At 41.4% G+C, this 20,849-nt stretch overlaps 1 protein-coding gene across 1 annotated transcript; it reads right to left on the bottom strand.

Annotated features, from left to right (window-relative positions):
* Positions 1-3,933: 3,933 nt before the first annotated feature.
* LOC137258385 (rhodopsin-like) lies at positions 3,934-18,899 on the bottom strand. The gene is made up of 3 exons (XM_067796046.1): positions 17,502-18,899; positions 12,779-12,977; positions 3,934-5,034 (listed from the first exon to the last, which is right to left on the bottom strand). Exons 1-3 carry the CDS (start codon positions 18,324-18,326, stop codon positions 4,787-4,789), a joined length of 1,272 nt encoding a protein of 423 aa, XP_067652147.1. The 5' UTR covers positions 18,327-18,899; the 3' UTR covers positions 3,934-4,786.
* Positions 18,900-20,849: the final 1,950 nt, after the last annotated feature.

Genomic DNA, 20,849 nt, shown 5'->3' with positions numbered 1-20,849 from the left:
ATGGGTTGATTACAGCTGTGATATACTGCTGTAACCAAGATTACGGTAATTAAGACTAATCACACACAGACTATTGTAACCAAGACATATGTAAGTATGGATTCATTGTGTTTTAAGGAATCATATGCGTTTTGACCTGATCAACAACGATAAGTCTCAGGAATTTAAGATACACGTGTGAAACGAAACGGCGTGAGAAAGATCAGAGTGTTTTAAGATTCTTAAGATGTGAGTTGTGTTTTTAAGATTTTAGGATTGTGTGCGTTCACGGGACCTATGGATTTTCAACCTGTGCAGCTGTCCAGCCTCTGCCCCAGATTCTGTCCAGTATCTGCCTAGCCTCTGTCCAACCCTTGTCTAGTCTCTGTCCATCCACTGTTCAGACACTTTCAGCTCGATCTTTAGCTACTGGCGTTCTTTGATTGCTTGGATCGAATTTACCAGACGTGTTATAAGGAAGGTTAACAATATGAGATTTAAAACCTTTTGAAGCTTCAGAATAGAGTTGAAATATTTAATCTCTCTTTCCCCAGCAGCTGAATAATGTCACATCTTCACAAATGTGGTGTTTTTCTTTCTTTCTTTCATCTCAACAGAACCATTACTCTCACGATGCCGTTGTTGCAACGGTTTGACGTTTGTTCATTAGGTGTGAGGTTGGCACACCAGTGTTGCGTCCGTTAGGCTACAAGAATGTTAGGTTCGAATCTCATATCCGCTCTGAATATTATTCTTGATTTGTCATCATCGTTTCGCAGGTCACAGCGACCCGCCTGCCTCACCCTAGTCCATTTAGAACGCCGTAACACAGATACGACGTCGAATACGACGTCGAATACGACGTAAGCTATCTCAGTCTCCCATTAAGTTTACGTCATTCATATCTCAGTTAGTAAACGTAAGTATCTTAAAAAGTAAATATTTTGAATAGTTATTTACTGTTTAAGTCTTGTTGTTTTAATAAAAAATATTCACCCAAAACCCTGTCTAAAAATGCCAAAAGATGGAACTGCCTGTCTGTCTCACAGTCCATAAACGTCATTTTCCCAACTGCCTCACTTTCCTTGTAATGTAATCTGTCTCACGGTCCTTGAACCATATTGTTACCTACAACCTAGCGATTCCCTTCAGCTGAAGCCCCAAATGAACCAAATCCAGATTTCCTCAGGTGGTGAATCTCTGGGCTCCCTGAGCGCGTTTTCAATGTTAATGGGCTTACTTCTTACAAAAAAACTATATATACTGAACAGTAACAGAAACGAAAGTTTTTTCCACAAAATGAAATGTCATAAAAGTAAGTGTTTATGTTTATGTCTTCTGTTTAAAAACTTGACAAAAAGCCAGAGTTTTGCGTCTCTTTTGCTGTTGAGTATATATTCATGGGAACGCTTCAGTCTCGTGATTACCCTGATTCTCGTCGTAAACTAAGAATAAAGGAGGACGAGGTCGGTTTGAAGTCAATATACGGTATATGGCATCAATGTTAAATACATCCGAAATTCGACTTTGTATGAATAATTTAATTCGCTCTACGAACAACCCGGTAGTTAAAGCTTTAAGATATCATGTCATTTTCTTTTTAATATTTTCCTTCATTGGGTTATGATACAAGATATATATAAAGAAATTCTTTATAAGAAATTAAGAAATAAACAAAGAGAAGGTTTTTCTCTCCATCAGATATACGTTTGGTCTTTTACCACCGTCTTAGAAGGCTTCCACGCCCAAATCCATTAATCTCTGTCACCTGCTCTCCCGAAACGCTTCAGAATCAGCGAGATACTCATGACACAGAGTAGACTGAGATAACCCAGATAACTCAGGTTAAGACTGGCACTTTTCTTCCTGTCCGGAAGCGTAGAAATCGGCAAACTGGCACTCATCTTTGTATACTGAAGGATCGGCTAGCCAGAGGTCTCAAAATCTCAAATCCAGAAACCTGAAACTGGGTTCGACCTTTTCCAGTTTTTCAGACGATATGTTGTTTAAAGCCTCTTTGCTACACGCTTTTGTACTAATGCTAGATGAAAACCGGACCCATGACTTCGACATGACGAGATACCGCTTTAACCATTTGGCTACCCAAGAGTTCAAAATCGGATGCGTCAACGGCCGACGTGACTACACAAAAGGTCAACACACTCACCATGCGTAAGGTTTTGAGGAGACAGCTATGGTCAGGAGATCAAACCTTATCTTGGATTCGAACCCATGATCCAAGGATTCTAGACACAACAATTCGGAGCTAACTGCACCGCCTTACACGACGCCTATTGTTCCGGGCCTAGAGTTTCGAAGCTCTCTCAGCGTTAAGATGGTCGTAAGTGTCATGCATTAACACTAACTTTAAACTATCTAAAAGAGCTTCCAAAATCTAGGCCCTGGAATATAGTTAAGCATTCCCTTATTTATTACCATCAGTATATGCCACATTCGTGGTGTATTGAATAAGGCTAAAGACAGAGGGGTAGCTGGTTCTATATTCTACCAAGCCACACCAGTGAAAACGTTTATAAATGGTTTTGCTGTCACCCTGGCTGCGTTTTTGGTGATGAAACGATGAATCGTCGGAATCAGTATCTGGTTGGGACGTCCATCCGGTTTGGTATCTCCGTGACCAAACACTACATCATCGTCATCAATACAGACACGTCCTGGCAAACAAGGAAAGCACGTGCTGTATAATGTCGATACATACCCAGCTAACAATTCCACGTTGTTCAAAAGTCATGACTATTCTTTAGACTCCCATTTACGCTGACACAACGTTATTCTGTGGACTCCCATTATCGTTGTGACAACGTTATTCTGTGGACTCCCATTTACGTTGACACAACGTTATTCTGTGGACTCCCATTACGTTGTTACAACGTTAGTCTGTGGACTCCCCTTACACTGTCAGGACGTTATTCTGTGGACACCCACTATGCTGTCAGGACGTTATTCTGTGGACTCCCATTACGCTGTCATAACGTTATTCTGTGGACTCCCATGAGGCTGCCACAACGTTATTCTGTGGACTCCCATTTACGTTGACACAACACTGTGGCGTGACGTTCCACAGTGACCTGATATTAACGTTGTCAGTATGAATGGAAACTACGATACTTCAGCATGTTCATGGGATGGTAATCAAAAAGTCAAATATAATGATTAAATAATGCACTACGGTCTTGTTTTCTGCAGAAATTACAAATAATCCGATGTCAGGCTCGTTTATTAGAGACAGCTTAGTTCGCATTAACGTTTCAGACACGATGAAACATGACGCTGTTCAATAGTCGATACACGACGTCTTGACAACGTATATAATATGCTATAACGTTGTGATATAACGTTATACAATGACGTAATACTTACGTAGTGATAACGTATATAATAGGTCATGAAATGATAATGAAATAATGTTATAAAATGACGTCATGCTAACATTGTGATAACGTATAAAAATATGCTATAACGTTGTGATATAACGTTATAAATGACGTAATACTAACGTTGTGACAACGTATATAACATGCCATAGTGTTGTGATATAACTTTATAAACTGACGTAATACTAACGTTGTGACAACGTATATAACATGCCATAGTGTTGTGATATAACTTTATAAACTGACGTAATACTAACGTTGTGACAACGTATATAACATGCCATAGTGTTGTGATATAACTTTATAAACTGACGTAATACTAACGTTGTGACAACGTATATAACATGCCATAGTGTTGTGATATAACGTTATAAAATGACGTAATACTAACGTTGTGACAACATTGTGTCATGACGTTACCAATCTACAACCTTCCAATAACGTGAAACCGTGTACTAGTTGGGATAGGTAAAACTTGATCTATGACTCTGACTGATTTCACCTTACCAGCATGTGTTATATCAAAGTCAATCGCAACCAAACACACACAAAAGCCATAAAATCGACCTGTTTTAATAACAAAATGGATGGAGAAGGAAAAGTTTACCAATTTAGAAAACTATTTGATGTTCACACACCCGCATGATGTCCATGGAACGGAGTCTGTACGAAGATCCGGGTTAGAACAGATCTTCAGCAAATCATGCTTGTCATGACTGCTGAGATGATACTGTCAGGAGCGATGACGCATGTCACAAATCATGACCACAACTGCTCATGATGTCAGTCACTAGATTGTTTCGTCCAGGCCCGATTACTGATAAACCGCGGTCGTGTGGCTGACATATCAGATCCTGTGGTCACAAATCAGTTGAAGTTCAGCAACGATGAGCCCGGAGAGGTCTTGGATGGGTGACCGTATTTGGCAGCTTGACTCCTCAGAGTTGCTGGGACTTAGTCTCGGGTGAGAGAACGGTTTGCGGGAGATTTGGTTTAACATATGACATATAAGATAACGTTGTGTCTAGTGTCACGATGATTGTCAAATATGATGGATCATTTATCACGTGTATTTAATTTACCATTTGTGTGTTAATGTTTAAATTTCAAGGTGGAAGAGAACGTTAGACCTGACACGATTTTGGTCATACAGACCGATATGAGAGTAAGCACGTGTGCTGCCAGTTATTTTGATTTCAGACCCATGGAATACCACGCTCACTTCTTGTCTCCCTGATCACTGGCGATTCGGAACAGCTGAGAACACTTTCCACGGACCCATAATGCCATCGGTTCATTCCGTTAAAGTTCGGGTAGTTCCTGGATACTCGTGTAAACGCTTGACCTATCACGACAAACCTTTAGTATTCCGAGACAAGCCGAATGCCTCCGGAGACTGGCGAATGATGGTTTTATGCAACGGAAACGACCGGTTCAATGGACACTACAGCGTTAGGCAGGTTAGACGCAACTGGCGTTTCTGTCGCTTGACGTTGAGTGGACATCGGCTGTTCCTCGGGGATAACTGAAGTCTGTTTTCCTTCGGGGACGACAGAAATTGACTCGACCTTGGAAACCACGGATCCGTTTCTGGCCTTCAAGGAAGCAAGGCTACGATTGCGTTTCACGGAATCCCGCAGGTCGAACACTTCCCTCCCATCTAAAAAACAAAATTGCGATACATGTATATAACAGAGAGACAGAGTGATTGAACGAGCGTTGTGTGCTAGAAATGAGTGGGGACACCATGCCAAAAATGAGCTTAACACCCAAGTGGGGAATCGAACCCGTCTTTCGGCGTGACGAGCCATCTCTTTAGCAACTGGGCTACCTCACCGCCCTCCAAAGGTGGATATGATGGTGAGCTGAGTTGAGTTTTACGTCGCAATCGGCGTTATTTCCTCCACATAGCGACGAGACCAAGTCTGCATAGTGAAACATTTTCAGTGCAAAACTTAAATGATTGAGTATTTAAAAATCATTATGATGCTACTAGAGTTAACCTGTTGAGTAAGATGGGTTTAAATCGCCTTTGGCAACATTCCAGCGTTATCGTAGGGCGGATGGCACAGGAATAGAATGACCACACATGGTTCCCGCGATCATACAAAGAGATGCTATTAGGCTCGAATCGATCTCTGTAAAGAAGGGTGACCCTGGATTTATGGTGATAGCTGCACTTATGAGGCACATGCTTGTGTGCGTGCATGCTTGCGTGCGTGGGCCCCTTTTGTGTGTTTGTGTGTGAGTGTGCGTGCGTGCGTGTTTCGGGGTATGGGTTGGGAATGGGTACGGTGGCGACTTAAAGTGATAAAAGATGTCTAATGAAAAGAGCGACGTTTAGGTGTAGAGTTTTAGCATGAAATCCACACGAAATGTAATTCAACTAACTTTTGTTGTCATTAACATTTTTTTTCATTTATATTTTAAACTTACGCAATTGCACCGTTACACAACATTTCAGAAACACGTGACTGTCACGCGCTGGCTATTTATTATCGAGCCCAGTACAATCACCTGTTGCACTTAACAACCGTTTACAAACCAATCGGCTGAATTGAGTCTAATAGCTGTGATTCATGTTGACGGGAGTGATCTCTATAAAAGGAATAACTTGCCATTAAGAGTTCATCGGCCATTAGCAGAAACCGTGTCACTATTAGCAATAATTAACAATGCCCTGTTAGCGTGTCTGCATTTGTAAAGTCGACCCATGTGTACTGTTTTAAAATCTTTGTTTTGAATATCAGTAGGTACAACTCAATATAGTTAGGGCAATTTAAGGAATATTTCCTATCGAAGTAGGTTTATACAATTAACTTGGATAGGTTTTTTTTTCAACACGCGCATGTACTTGTACAACTGTATTATTGACAGCTTTTGCATTACAGTACGGGTTGGAAGTGAGTGAGTTTTGTTTTTGCAGCTTTAGCAATATTCTAGCAATGCCATGGCGGGGGACTCCAGAAATTGGCTCCACACATTGTCAGAATGTGGGAAATCGAGCCCGGGATCTGGACATGAAGTGGGTACGCTTTGACTACCCCACCGCGGGGTGGGAAGGGAGGTACGTGCCCGTGTGTGTGTGTGTGTGTGTGTGTGTGTGTGTGTGTGTGTGTGTGTGTGTGTGTGTGTGTGTGTGTGTGCGTGCGTGTCGTTTAGGTTTATGTGTTACAATGAGGTTTAGGTGTTGTCCTCCCTGTGCTACAAACGTTGTAGGTGAAATACACATGGGAACCCAAAAATATTTCACAACTTGCAAATGGAGCAAGTGAGTAAGTTAAGTTTCACGCCGCACCCAGAAATATTCCAGCTATATGCCGGCAGTCTTTAAATAATCGAGTCTGAACTAGTGATCCAGTGATCAACAACATGAGCATCGTTATACGCAACTGGGATACGATGGCACGTGTCAGCCAAGTTAGCAAGCCTGACCACCCTATCTCGTTGATCGCCTGTTTCGAAAAAACATGGTTACTGAAGATCAATTCTAGTCCGGATCATCACGGGTTATAAAGTCCTTTCATAACCCAGCGTTGTGTAACATACAGACCTAGTGTTATAAAACCGTCATCATGAAAGTAAATAAGATCCTACCAAATAATGTGATTTTATAATCACCCGTTGTTTAACTTCAGCCATCAAATGATTAATGGAACGGCGTCAGTATCGCACGACCCACTCACACGATGCACTCCACGAAGCGAGACCAATGTCACCCAGTTCTTGTTCCCTCGTGGGGCTTAATCAGTTCATTCATTCCTTAATTGTGTGTGCACAGGGCATTTGAATAAGGAAAACGAAACCCAGCCACACCAAAACGAGAATGACCATTGTATTTAAGGTCTCAGTACAAACAATGTCCGACATCAAAGCCTTGACCAAAATAAAACAGTCACTCTGATGAAAATTGAAAGCCTTACATAACATACAAACGTTACGAAACATCAATATGCCCTTTGCTACGTCGTAAATTGTTTTAAAAGGTTAATTGTAACACTAGCAGCAAAATGCAACGACCATTGACGTAAATTGTAATAAAAACGTAAATTGTAATGAAACTTGACGCAAACTGATTATTTCAAATGCGGTAAAATGTAATAAATATTCACGTAAATTGTAACAGCAGCATTAATCATCCGCATTCGTTTTCCTTTGCGTTACATGCATCATGTCAGTTTGTTAGCGCGATAACTCAAGAAGGATTTTGTTCAAATTTGGTACCAAGGTGTACTGGTGAGATTCAATAAAGAATACAATAAAGATAACGCAATAACGATTATGTTCTAACATGGAACAATAAAAGACCCAAAACGACAAAAAACAAAACAAAAACAAAACAAACAAAAAAACCCAAACCCCCCAAATATGTCATGTACACTCTATGAAAGAAAAGGAACGCACAGACGTTTTCAGCAGTTCATTTCGAAATTACTTAGACAGCAATCGTCATTAAGACAATTCCTATAGTTGAATCCCGTAAATCATGCCGTGGTTGTTGTTTATTGATCGCAAACGCATCCAAAATGTGTATATAAACGTTTCTCACAAAAAATGGAAACGATGCATGTTTTCACGTTATGCACGTGAAATGTGTAGGACACATGAGAAAAGACATCGACTGTAAACAAACAAACAAAATTCATCATGTCCTTCTGAAATTACGACGTAAACGAAGATAAGAATCGCGAAGACTGAATGCCACTGACCGACATATCGCCAATGGAAAAATCCCAGTCTGACGTTGTAATACACTTCAACTTCACTCCATCGCCCATCACATCACCATATAGTGATTATGACAAGGATATACCCGCTTTCAAGATCGTTTGAAATGTGGAAGACAAAGAGCAACCATTCCTGCTCAAGACTGATTCATCCGGTTTGCGTCATGGATTTGCTACAGCAACTGGCACTGCAGGACAGGTGCCTGGTCTTCAGAGAATTTCTGACCAGGGCCCACTTGCACAAAGCGATCTTAGCGCTACAACTATCTTAAGCCTATACTGGAGAATGGGAGTTACAATCATTGTAGTGCTAAGATCGCTTTGTGCAAGTGGGCCCAGTTCATCAGAAATCGTCTGAGAGAAGTGAGAATTGGAGCATATCGACCAAAAGATGAACCTGTTCTGACACGACTACACCAACAACGACGTGTCCAATGGGCAACAGGATACAGGCATGAGACCTGGCGAAGCGTACAGTTCAGCGAAAATCGCGTTTCCCCATGCAACGACAGGATGAGAGACAACGTGTCTATCGACGTCAACATGAACATTTTGCGCCGAAAGCTCGACTCCACAAAAGCTCGTATAACAGGTACCAACCTCGCCAATGCAAACGTTAACGTCTTTCCGCGGCTTTCACACCGCCTGATCCGAACCCGGTCTAGCATCTATGCGATGAACTTATCGATGGACCAGTAAACGTCACCACCGTCATCAGACACTTGCAGAACAGTGTTGCGAACGTGTTGCCGGGGGAATAGCGGAAAATTTTCCAAGGGAAAATCCGACGACCTATGCAATCCCCTCCAAGGCGGGGTCGAATGTTCTGTATACTCATCTATATTCAAGCTTAATCGACGTATGCACGCGTAAGAAACGTTTAATATATTTCCTTATTTTGGACCTATGCGTTTCTTTTTTTGAAGAGTTAATTTATTACCCATATTTTCGAACTTTTTATTAGCCTGTACAAAGAACTTTTTAAGATGACAGAATGAACTGTTATATTTTTCCATTTACCACAAACTGTGAAGTCATGTTTTTTATCATAGGTTTCTAAAATAAATGTGATGTTCGTTTCAATGGAAACTGGTTGGATATTGGTAGGTTTTATAAGACAGTATTTGACGACATTTCTCATAGTTGAAATAGAGCTGACTTTATAGAAGGTAAATACGAGTGCCCTTGTTATATCATGTTTACGACACAACTGCCTATATTTTGTTACTTTTTGACCAGAGCAAGAGATATGTCAGAGTGTGCTATATGCACGAATTTAATTTTCTTCTTGTTGTCGAAGTCTTTAATTGAAGAAAATACGCGCTAATCTACTTTCCAACAAAGGCAGGCTCACCGTCTTCGCTGTATTCAGAAGAAGCAACGTGACGTCATAACATTGTTTATGATGTCATGTCACCATGACAAGTGATATTTTACCCGGTGCATATCGTGTGAAAACATAAATCCGATATGTCTGCTCTCGTAGGTTATAAGTATTGTTATTATTACTCTTTGAGGTCATTGCCCTCTGATTAAAGAATTTTTTTTACGGAAACCGATAACGTTCTTTAATCATACTCATGTGGAATTAAAATGACAGTGTGGTCTACTTATTATCTGTATTGTAAAACATATCCAATGTCATATATACTGAACAGCAAAAGAAACGCAATTTTCGAAAAAGTAAAATCCCATAACAGTAAGAGTTAAGGTTTCATGTGTACATATCATTTTTAGCCTAGCAACCATTGCTTCTGTATTTTAACGTCTGTGATTTCATTAAACAGTTGAACGTAACGTGAATGAACAGGGCGGCTACACTTGCTTACCGTGATTAGTGCACAAATGTACATGAATACAATTGATAATAAGAAAGTTATTACACTCACAAGAGTGCCACACGACTTATACGAAGCTCGTGCGAAATTCCACTTTCTTTTCGTCTAAACCGTATGGCACACTTGTTCGTGAATTAATCTTCATTTATCGACTGAAATGTTGAAAGAACATTATCTCGACATATTTAGAGAAATTCTGGTAATAAAGCCCCATTTAAAAACACCAACGGACTATTAATATCTTTGCTTAGAAAAATATTCAATGAACAATTCACTCATACGTACCATGCGAGTAATGAAGTAAAAGAAAGCAAAACTAAGTGTCTTTTTATTTGTAATTTGATCGATTTAGAAAACGGCAGTACGTCAGCATCGCCTATGAAAAGGTTGCACTCAACCCAAGAATAGATTTATATAAAGCATGGCAAAAATGTCGCTCGTGATCTTGAGTGGGTGCCGCATTGCTCGGGAAGTACTCGAACGTTTGAAAACAATTGTACACGTATTTCGGTTCAGCAAATGGAGATTTTTTACCTATAGCATTGCCAATCAATCATGGTGAAGAGTACTGTTAGTTTGTCAATAGTTTTATCAAAGGTAAGAATTTTCAGTGTTAAACTGATATCGTTTTTCTTAAAATAGCCTTTCTTGAAACGATTTCAGTTCGATGCCTTACTTCTTAGATTTGTACATTTTCTTCCAGGATTCAAGACATACCCGCGACTAAATGTATCCCCTTCCTATTTATATTTTTAAATACTGTTTCAACTCAAATTTCCTGGACGGTGGGGCAGCCGCGTGGTTAAAGCGTTCGCTCGACAATACAAAGTCCCCGGTTCGATTCCTTAGATGGCCAAAAGGTGTTACGCCCATTTCTGGTGTCACCAGTCGCGATACTGCTGGAATATTGCTGAAAACGGCGTTATTTTAGTGAATACGATTACAAAATGTAACACATCACAAAACGTTTTAACTGAGGACTTTAAAAGAGGTTCTCCACCTGAGCTAGATGTACGATTAAACAGGCTCTTTGGTTGTCTGTTTACTTCACTCACGAAAGGCAAATTGTTATTGATTGGCAGTAATCGATCGTGTGTTATTTCACTGCAATGAAATACCAGGAGTTTGACTGACAGATTAGTGTACTAGCACGTGCTAGACGAGCACGTGTTTTGTTTGTACACAACAGTTGTACATGACAGGCGCCCGGCCCATTGCACGCACGCCACAGTATTTTGACATCAGCTATTGACAACCAGTCTCCATTGATGGATACGTTGACTTAGCCAATTTATGGTAACTGCGTAAATATATTTACTGGGAAACAATTGGACCTGATGGGGTTTGAAACACGCGATGTTTTGCGTTCTAATTGGTGTTTGGCCCAAATGCAAAGTGTAGGAATTATTGGTTGTAATGCCCCATGTAATAGCATTTCAGTTCTGCTGCGGCGGTCTGTCAATAACTGAGTGAGTGGGTTTTTAAGCCGCTTCCAGCAATATTCCAGCACTATGACGGCGGGAGTGATAAAAAAACCAAAAGCCAAAACAAAAACAAATACATAAATAAATGATAATAAAACAAAACAACCCCTCCCAAAAACTAAAACAAAAACAAACAACCCCCCCCCAAAAAAAAAAACCCAAACAAACAAACAAACAAACAAAAAACCCAAAAAACAAACACAAATAAAAAAACCCAAGAAAACAAACAAAAAGACAACCAAAACCAAAAAAACCCTAAAAAAACAAAACAAACCCCCCCAAAAAACAACAACAAACAAGCAAAAAAAAAAAAAAAATCAAAACAAAAACAAATAAAACAAAAACTAAAACAAAACAATATAACCCCTTAAAAACAAAAGAAAACAAAACAAAAGAAAACCCTGGCGTCATACACTGTACCAATGTTGAGAATAGATTCTGGGTCTTCAGCGCGTCGTACGGATGCTTTAACCATTAGGCAACCACACCGCATATGGTAAAGACAGTCAATTGACTGATATCATGTAAGCAAGTGTGATACAATGGCGTGCAACCAACAAACTCAGCGAGACTGACCATTCGATCCCGTTAGTCGCCCATTACGAGGGACAGGATACTAGGTGTTTTGGGAGTGAGTGAGGTTTGATGAAATATCACATGTGGTAAAGATTTTCCAACCTTCCACCCTCGATGGCCCCTCGATGGGGAAACCTAGAGGTTAAATCGCTGGCTCGTCACGCCGAAGACCCGGGTTCGAATCCCTTCATGGGTACAATGTGTGAAGCCCATTTCTGGTGTTCCCGTTGTGGTGTTGGTGGTATATTGCTAAAAGCGGCTTAAAACTAAACTCAGTCAGTCAGTCCAGCCTTAAGACGGACACGACAGGAATTTGCTGGGCACAGTGTACTCCGTATGTCACATACCAAGCGTTTGGGTGGCCTATTGATTAAAGCGTTAGCTCGTCAGACCGAAGATCCGGGTTCGATTCCCAACATGGATAGAATATATGAAGCCTATTTCTGGTGTCCATCGTCAAAATATTACTGGCATATTGCTAAAAGCAGCGTAAAACTAAACTCATTCAGTCATCTTTAACACACCGTCGTTCAACCTTAAGATATTGATCTTTAGCAAAGAGACGGCTAACGGGGTCGGGTTGTCAATCTCACTGGCATATTAAATGTTGATCGGATTTCGTACAGACCGCCGTCATAAGAAAATTGATGAGTGCAGGATAAGACAATGAACGCACTTCACGAACACTCACTCGTACGGAGTCAAACAACGCCGTCACAAAATTGAGTTGAAATAAGAGCGCTTCACGCTTTACTCTTACTGAGGCACGGTGTACTTACATTTAGGCTTGGGGATGAGCGTGCACGTCATGTAGTGTATTGTCATGCGCAGAAGGTAGATGTAACCTCTTCGGTACGTCCTCTTCATAACTCCGTACACTATCGGGTTGACAGCGACGCCCATGTTGACTATGCGCATCGCCCAAAACTCAAGCTCTTCACACTTTCCAGCTCCATTCAAACAAGCCACGTTCGCAAACTGCAAAAACAAAAGCGTGGAATAAAATATACAAATCCCCCAATTGCGCAGATCGATGCCCATGATGTTGATCACTGGATTGTCTGGTCCAGTGATATATTACAGATCGTTGCCACATAGCTAGACTATTGCGGAGTGTAGCGTTTGTCAAGGTTTTCCAGCTGTCAGCCATATCAACCTTAACCTCTCAACCCCGATCCAGGAAACTATTTCATTTGAATTGGTTCATAAAAGACTGGGGTATGAAATAAATATACACCCACATGTGACATGTAATGCTTGAAACAGAAATTGGTTCCGAAAACTGTAAATATACTAATTTTCAAAGATAAGGGGACTGATATATTTGTCAGCAGATGGCAATTTCTTATCGACGGTAAATTAAATCTTACCCTAGAAACTAAAGCCACATAAACTAGCGGCCAAAAGAAAGGCCAACAAAACAAGAAAGGACTGTAAATTGTTAAAACAATTGTCAGTCTGTTTGAAAATAGGTAAAACTCATATCTCGAACAAAACATTTTCACTTGCATTTCGTATTTTGTGAAAAAGACCGAATTTAAACGAATCAAGCGGAAACTGTGCACTAAGTTACCCGTATCCAGTTAGGGTATAAAAGCTAACCCGATTTACTCTGTTACGTCATTTTAATCAATTGACAACCAGGAGCATGCCTCGTTTAACACCAAATCAGTGAGAGAGAGAGAGAGAGAGAGAGGGAGAGAGAGAGAGAGAGAGAGAGAGAGAGAGAGAGAGAGAGAGAGAGAGAGAGAGAAAACCGGTATTTACGGGTGTTGCGCTTGAGGAACCGATGCGTCACTGTGATGTCATCAAGCGCCAACTGTATTGGACATCCAGTCAGAAGACAGAGTTTGACCAGGCATCTCCGCATTCATGGTCTCCGTGCCAATCGACCCTTCAAGGGCATGACGTTGACGTGTCAACACCGACATGCCAGACTGAATTGAACCAGGACTATGCCACACTGGCAGCAGCGAAACCAGCGAAGAGTGAACTTTGGTGACGAAAGCAAGTTCCACCTCTTCAAGATCTGTCCCCAATCGAGCACCTTTGGGAATAATTGGGACGTTGTATTCGGAAACGCCAAAGTCAGCCATTGACGAGGAACGCTTTGGCAACTAAAAAGACTGAAGACTCGGCTACTCCGTTCGACGCCGGGTTCGGGCCTGCATCAGTGCTAGAGGTGGCCACATCCGGCATTGAACTGTATATGCTGCCCAGAAAGTTGTAAAAGCCCCCAGTCGATTCTGCATCGTTGATCGAATCCTTGATAATGCACCCCAATGTCATTAATATGATCCTAGATTACGAGCTCCGTCGTTTTTCTTCTTGTCATCTATGAAATATTTTTGCTGAATGATTGATGTTTGCAATAAAACATCTAATGTTACCATATTTTTAGCTTAAGCTTTGTTTCAGACCAAAAAAGCATTTGGTGGCGTTTCCTTCGGACGCTAATTTTGAAGTATCAGTTGTCTGCGCCAAGAGATAAGGAGGTACCAAACCAAGGGCACCGAGAACAATGGGGAGCCTGACGACAGTTTACTTCGGATGCAAGCGAGACATTTCGAAGGCGAGGTCTGCATATTTATCGTGCTTTTCCTGTATCTTGCCAATCACATTGCTGTCAAAAGGGACAGAAAATTCAATGATATAAATAATTTCATTGGCTTTATCAAAAAGAACAAGATCAGGTTTGTTGGCTGGAATTCGTCTAAGGCTGTATATTGGCCTATTCCAGAGAAGCTTAAAAGCATCATTTTCCAGGACGCCCTGGACATGCTCAGGGTCGTACCAAGGATAGACCTCGGGGTCAAAGCCACAGGCATGGTGGAGACGATAGTAAAAGCAGCGAGCCATGCCATCATGTCTTTTAAGATATGCTGTTTGTGCCAAGGAACGGCATCCGCTGACAAGGTGTTGGGCAGTCTGTGTAAATTCGTTGCAAAGACGACATTTCATGTTAACATTTTGATTAAGAATGACATTCTGGCGACTGCGAGTGGGAAGTGACTGGTCCTGAGCAGCAAAAAGGAAGCCCTCATTTTCACTGGAAGCCCTCAGTTTCACAGGAAGCCCTCAGTTATTATTAAGTATTGGAGAGTCCATGGTTCCAATTCAATCACTTGACTTGGAAATATTTTGAATGATATGACCACTAAAACTATATGTGCACTGCTTAATTGTTCGTTGTGGTTAATACAAGGGCGGTATGGACCAGATAACCCAGTGGTTGATACTGTGAGCACCTACCCACCCAGATGAGGTACGGTGATGCACTTTCTCCCAAATCATTGAGTAGACCACCTAATACTAGATTTTGGAAGCTCTCTGGTCGCCGTAATTTAATGTTAGGTATGACACTAACGATTTTCTTAGCTCTGAGACAGCTTCGAAAATCCAGGTCCTGACCCAATAAGTCTTCCTGCGACCAGCACAGATTGATGGGGGTCAGGATTCCCCCCGGCGTCACAATAGCTGTACTAAGTTGACAACGTTTTCGTAATTGAACACCATCGACTTCATATTCGAGACTGTTAATGTCTAAGAATGTAGGCCCCTACTACGTCGCTATATAATTTGTTTCAAGTGTCACAGAAAGGAAATATAATGTCATTTGGCTGTGATGGACAGTACCAGGTCACAGATTCTCGGCAATGTACTATTGAAGGAATTGATTTCCTCGTTGCATGCTATATAGAATGGATCCGCCAAATTTTCATGATGCATTGCGCACCGAATCTAAGAACATGTCCAGAACTGAAACATAATTAGAAACTATAGAAAATGGTTATTTCCAGGGGTTTATATTAGACACCGTTCACATAACACTGTATTTTCGGATCGTTACCTTCTTCATGTGTAACGAAAATATATAAAGCAGTTCAGACGTAAATAACTCCAACGCAAGAGAGAATTCAGTATAGAGAAGCAGATTTCACTGGTTGTGGGAGAGTTATGGGTTAGCTCAGTTGTTAAAGTGTTCATTTCTCACGTGTGACAATTGTATGAATCGATCAATGAAACTTTGGGATCACACCAGGTGCTCGCGTGAAAGGTAGGCGTGTCCGGCAGCTCCTGTCCTCACACAATTAGCTGTGCTGTTAGCTTTGTGTGTTGCAAAACACCCGTGAAGATCCGGGTTGGAATTGATCTTCAGGAACCCATGCTTGTTATACGTGGTGACTTACGGGATCAGGTGGTCAGACTCACGGGTCACTGGATTGTCTGGTCCAGATAATTTCCAGACCTCCGCCATATAGCTGGAATATTGCTGGAGTGCGGCGCAAACCCACTACAACCATTAAAAGACAAACACGGGGATAGTGATGGTTTGAGATAGTTTCAATATGGCTTCTGAGGTGGCCATGTTTACTATCAGGTGCGAATGCCAGCTCATATACACATTTGAGCCTAAAAACGCCAAACGGTGGCTGTAAGCAGGAAGGCCGAAGTGACGCGGGTTCCAGTCTTTCAAGAAATTAATGAAACCCACAAGCCCAGAAAAGCATTAAGGCGCACCGAGATTCGAACACTCAGGTATTGATTTGTGGCCCCACGGGAAGCGATTCTGCACAAGGCACTGGGGCGCCGCTATCGACTGCTATGGACTGACAACGAAGCAAGGAGATGAATGATCCGCTGTGACTGATATTGTGATTGTCTAATGGTTTGTGCCAGTCTGGACATAACCAAAGTTCCTTCACGACATATGCCAAACTAATGATACAACGAAGTTTGGATGTGTCGAATATCATGGAATAATGAAGTCGATGAGTGAGTGAGTTGGGTTTTAGTCCACTTTTAGCAGTATTCCGCCAACATCAAAGTGGGGGAAACAACAATGGGCTTCATGCATTGTACCCATGTGGGGAAAGCTTTAATTCATAGGCTACAGCACCGCCCCAGTTCCCATCTGTAAATAAAATTACAAAAAACAAAAATAATGTTTTCTGGCTAATTGCGTAACGTAGTTTTTTTATGAAATGTTTGAATATGGACCATCCGGTAACAGTCTTAAACTGCATGTATAATGAATATTGCGTTGAGGAAACATTTTGCTGGAAATTGTAGATTAAGATTAATTTTTTTTCAGGAGTGTGCATGGGGGCTATGAAAGAGTTTTTTTCATGACATCAGGGCACACAGTTTCACAGCGGTGGGAAAACTGAGATAAGAAAACGTCTTTTTTTTAGTTTCCGTGGAAACGAAAGTTCAGTGCTGGCAGGAGATGGTACACACGAGAAGAAATCGGACTGCCTTAACAATATTCGACTGAGTGAATATAGTTTTCCGCCGTTTGGGGTGAGGTTCCAGCAATAGCAGGGGGAACGGTATAACCCCAAAGAGTGGAACTCAAATGTTACTGAACCCAGCATGGATATTTTGGGGGTCTTTTGGTTTGGATTTCATTTCGACATAAAAATAATAGTTACAAATATTCTGATCTCAAATTTTCCACCGCAATGAAACTTTGCATATAAGACTCTTTTCAGTACTTACCAAATTAGGCAACCACGTGACAAGAAACAACATGGCAACCACGCCCATCAGCTTCGCGAACTTCTTCTTTTTCTCATTTTCCTTAGATCCAGGCTGTGACAGTTTGTTTTGATTGAGTTCATACGCAATGCTGATGTTGCATCCGACAAGGACGATGATGCCAATGAAGAGAAGGATGATGGTGATGTAAACAATCTCGTCGACGTAGAGGTCACCGTGCGAACCGTCTGCCTTCTTGCTGTCGGTAATAGCGCAGTACCACCCGGCCTTCAGACGAACAGGATACTTCACCAAAGGAATGGACGCCAATAGAAGACAGAACAGTCCTTCAAGGGTTATAATGGCTTTGATTTTCATGAGTGTGAAGTTCAAACGCTTGTATACAAATGGTTTTGTGATTGCAATCCATCGTTCGACGTTGATGAGGACGATGATGGCGAAGGTGGTGTAGATGTACCAAACGACGGTGACGGCGCTGAACTCGCAGAAGATGCGGCTGTTGAAGTATTCGCCTCTGATGGAGGCGATGATGCTCGGGGTGAAGACAACGATTGCGGTGAGAACGTCGTTTAAAGCAAGGCCGCCGATGAGGGTGTCGGGAACGCTGTCTCTGTACTTTGACATCATGCAGACGATGATATATGTGAAGAGGTTACCGATGTAGGCGACGGGGATGATGATACCGTTGTAGAAAATAACGAAGCCGATATGAGGCGAGAAGTCGACTGACGGTCTGAGGTAGTGGTCCTCAATGGCGTTGGGGCCAGTTTGGTTAGCAATCCTGATGTTGGATTCTTGAAGGACATTGTCGGTACCGTTGACCATGATGATGAAGGCAGGTTATACCTTGTGTCAGATAACGTCCTTAAAGTCACAGAACAAACACGTAATATATCAACTGAGCCAAGTTATATGCAGAAGCAGTATTTCAATGTATCTTCGACATTCAAGAATAATCAGATTAAGACCTCTGACGAATTTTATACATATCACAGAGGCATCAGTCCTTTTCCAGCAGCAGAATCAAACACGTCCCTTTGTAAAAACTCCCGGAATGTCCAAGCGGATCAACCAGTCCGAATATATATTGGTTTTTCCATGTTATACAACACCATAAATTAACAACGCTTAAAGAATCCAACACAACAGGAATCGCAGAGTAAAATCGCAGTTATCTCCCCTGACCTTCATTCTGAAGTTGCATGAGCGAGTCGGGTTTCCTCGCTAACAGTGAAATCCATTGAGGGCACGGAACCACTCCTGAGTGTGTTTACAACAGAGATAGAGGAGAACGTGGCATCCGACAGCGAGTCTTCCGAGGAGGCAATCACACGGTAGTCTCTGTCAGGCTTTCGTACCACGTTGCTGGAACATCAAACAGAGACCACTGACATGTATGACCGTCAGTCATCAGTACTGTTATAAACATCATTACTTATATAGTCGGACGGAAAATCTTAGAGGTAAAGGGTGTTAATTTAAACATGAAAATGTATGGTAAGTGAGATACATGTTCATATTTTCTTTACCATCAGGATGTATATTCAAAGGTCTATGAAACTGTTTTTATTTAATAAATTTTTCTTGTTACACAAAATTTAAAACTCGGAAAATGTAAGTTTGTTGATGCCCAGTTGATAGACAAGCTGATAGATTACATACAAATTTCAATTCAAATACGTTCAAAATATCAGTGTTTTGTTTGTTTGTTTGTCTTTTTGTTTTGTTGGGTTTTTTTTTTATTTACTTTTAAATTTACACGGTGTGTGAGGCACTGTTTAAATTTTTAAAAATAATTCTCTTTGTACACCACTTTACATAACCTAAATTCGAATTAAAATAGCACGTAGTCACCCGGAACCTCTTTGGCAGATTGTTCATGTTCGCGGTTATGTTTCTAGCATTGGTCATTTGATAACGGCCGGGACTGGACACGATCTAATTGTCCGAACGTTCTTTGGTGGGGACCCGTGAAGGTCCCGGGGTAGAATAGGCCTTCAGCAACCCATGCTTGCCATAAAAGGCGACTATGCTTCTCGTAAGAGGCGACTAAAGGGATCGGGTGGTCGAGCTCGCTGACTTGGTTGACACATGTCATCGATTCCCAATTGCGCAGATCGATGCTCATGTTGTTGATCATTGGATTGTCTGGTCCAGACTCGATTATTTACAGACCGCCGCCATATAGCTGGAATATTGCCGAGTGTGGCGTAAAACTAAACTCACTCACTCACTCATTCTTTGGTGGGTGAGTGGGTCTGGTTTAACGCAGCACTGAACAGTATTCTAAGTGTCGTGCTAAAATGGGGGGACATGCCGGAGTTCTGCAAGTTTCAGACGTTTACCTTTTTGGTGAAACAGACCGGGTATGACGACGACGACGACAATGATGATGATAGTGATGATGATTTTAAAGATTTAAGGTGAGCCTTTCATCGTAATTCGTATTTCGCACACGGTCGGGTATGATCGCAGAGTCATTGGTTCCTGGCGTGACCAAGGGACGGAACTCGGCTCAGGAAAATACGGGGTGAGTGCGTGAGTGATTTTGGTTTATGATATCATCTACCAATCAAACAGTAAAATATCTCATTTATACATGCAAAGGCTCTGTTCACCTCATTCACCTCATTCTAGGCAAATCTGGTGGAAAAGCAAACATGTAGGGTCAAAACAGTAAATTCATTAAATTCTTATTCCTTATTCAAGGAATATGCTATTCTGGAGGATTTCATCCAGATTAACAAGCCTTTCCTACTTGTTCCTTTCGGTCTAGTTTCATGGATACGTGCTAAGGGAATCGAGACTGTTGTGAAAGGCCATGCGGGAATTCAGACAAGACTTGTGATCAATAAAACAATGGGTGTTTGACTAAACGGAATTAATTATCGAGATTGATATACACTCATCGCCATTGTGGTTAAGTAGATTTATATGTCATTATAGTCGATAAACGTGAATAACACCGCTTGTCATATTGACTGGACAGGGATCTGGGTATTGTTCTTACTCACCAGTGTTAGTACCAGGCCATGTCATACTAGCCGATAAACAGGAATTGCAATTGGTTTCTGTCTAATACAGTAGGCTATAAACGGCTCGGTGGTATTCTGGTTTGCTAATATCATTCTGAAAATCAGAGATAAACCATACAAAGAGTTAATTCCTGGGATGAACGTTCACATAGCGTGCAGTTAGCGAATGAGTGACTGAGTGAACGAGTTTAGTTTTACGCTGCAATGGAATAGGTTTATGTAAATAATCGAGTGTGGACCACACAGGCTAGTGATAAAAGTAAGCACTTGTATTCAAAACGGCCTGGTTCCAGTGTTTGAAGCCTATTTATGG

This window comes from Haliotis asinina, chromosome 12 (genome assembly GCF_037392515.1).
Source record: "Haliotis asinina isolate JCU_RB_2024 chromosome 12, JCU_Hal_asi_v2, whole genome shotgun sequence".
NCBI lineage: Eukaryota > Metazoa > Mollusca > Gastropoda > Lepetellida > Haliotidae > Haliotis > Haliotis asinina.
The sequence above is the reverse complement of the archived record's forward strand: the minus strand, read 5'-3'. Positions and strand labels throughout refer to the sequence as shown.

Coding starts and splice junctions, on each gene's coding strand:
- LOC137258385 (XM_067796046.1), bottom strand. CDS start 18,326: ATGGTCAACGGTACCGACAATGTCCTTCAAGAATCCAACATCAGGATT. Junction 12,978..17,501: donor TCACGTGGTTGCCTAATTTG/GTAAGTACTGAA, acceptor TTGTTTTTGCAG/TTTGCGAACGTGGCTTGTTT. Junction 5,035..12,778: donor GCTCATCCCCAAGCCTAAAT/GTAAGTACACCG, acceptor TTTGTTTTTTAG/ATGGGAGGGAAGTGTTCGAC.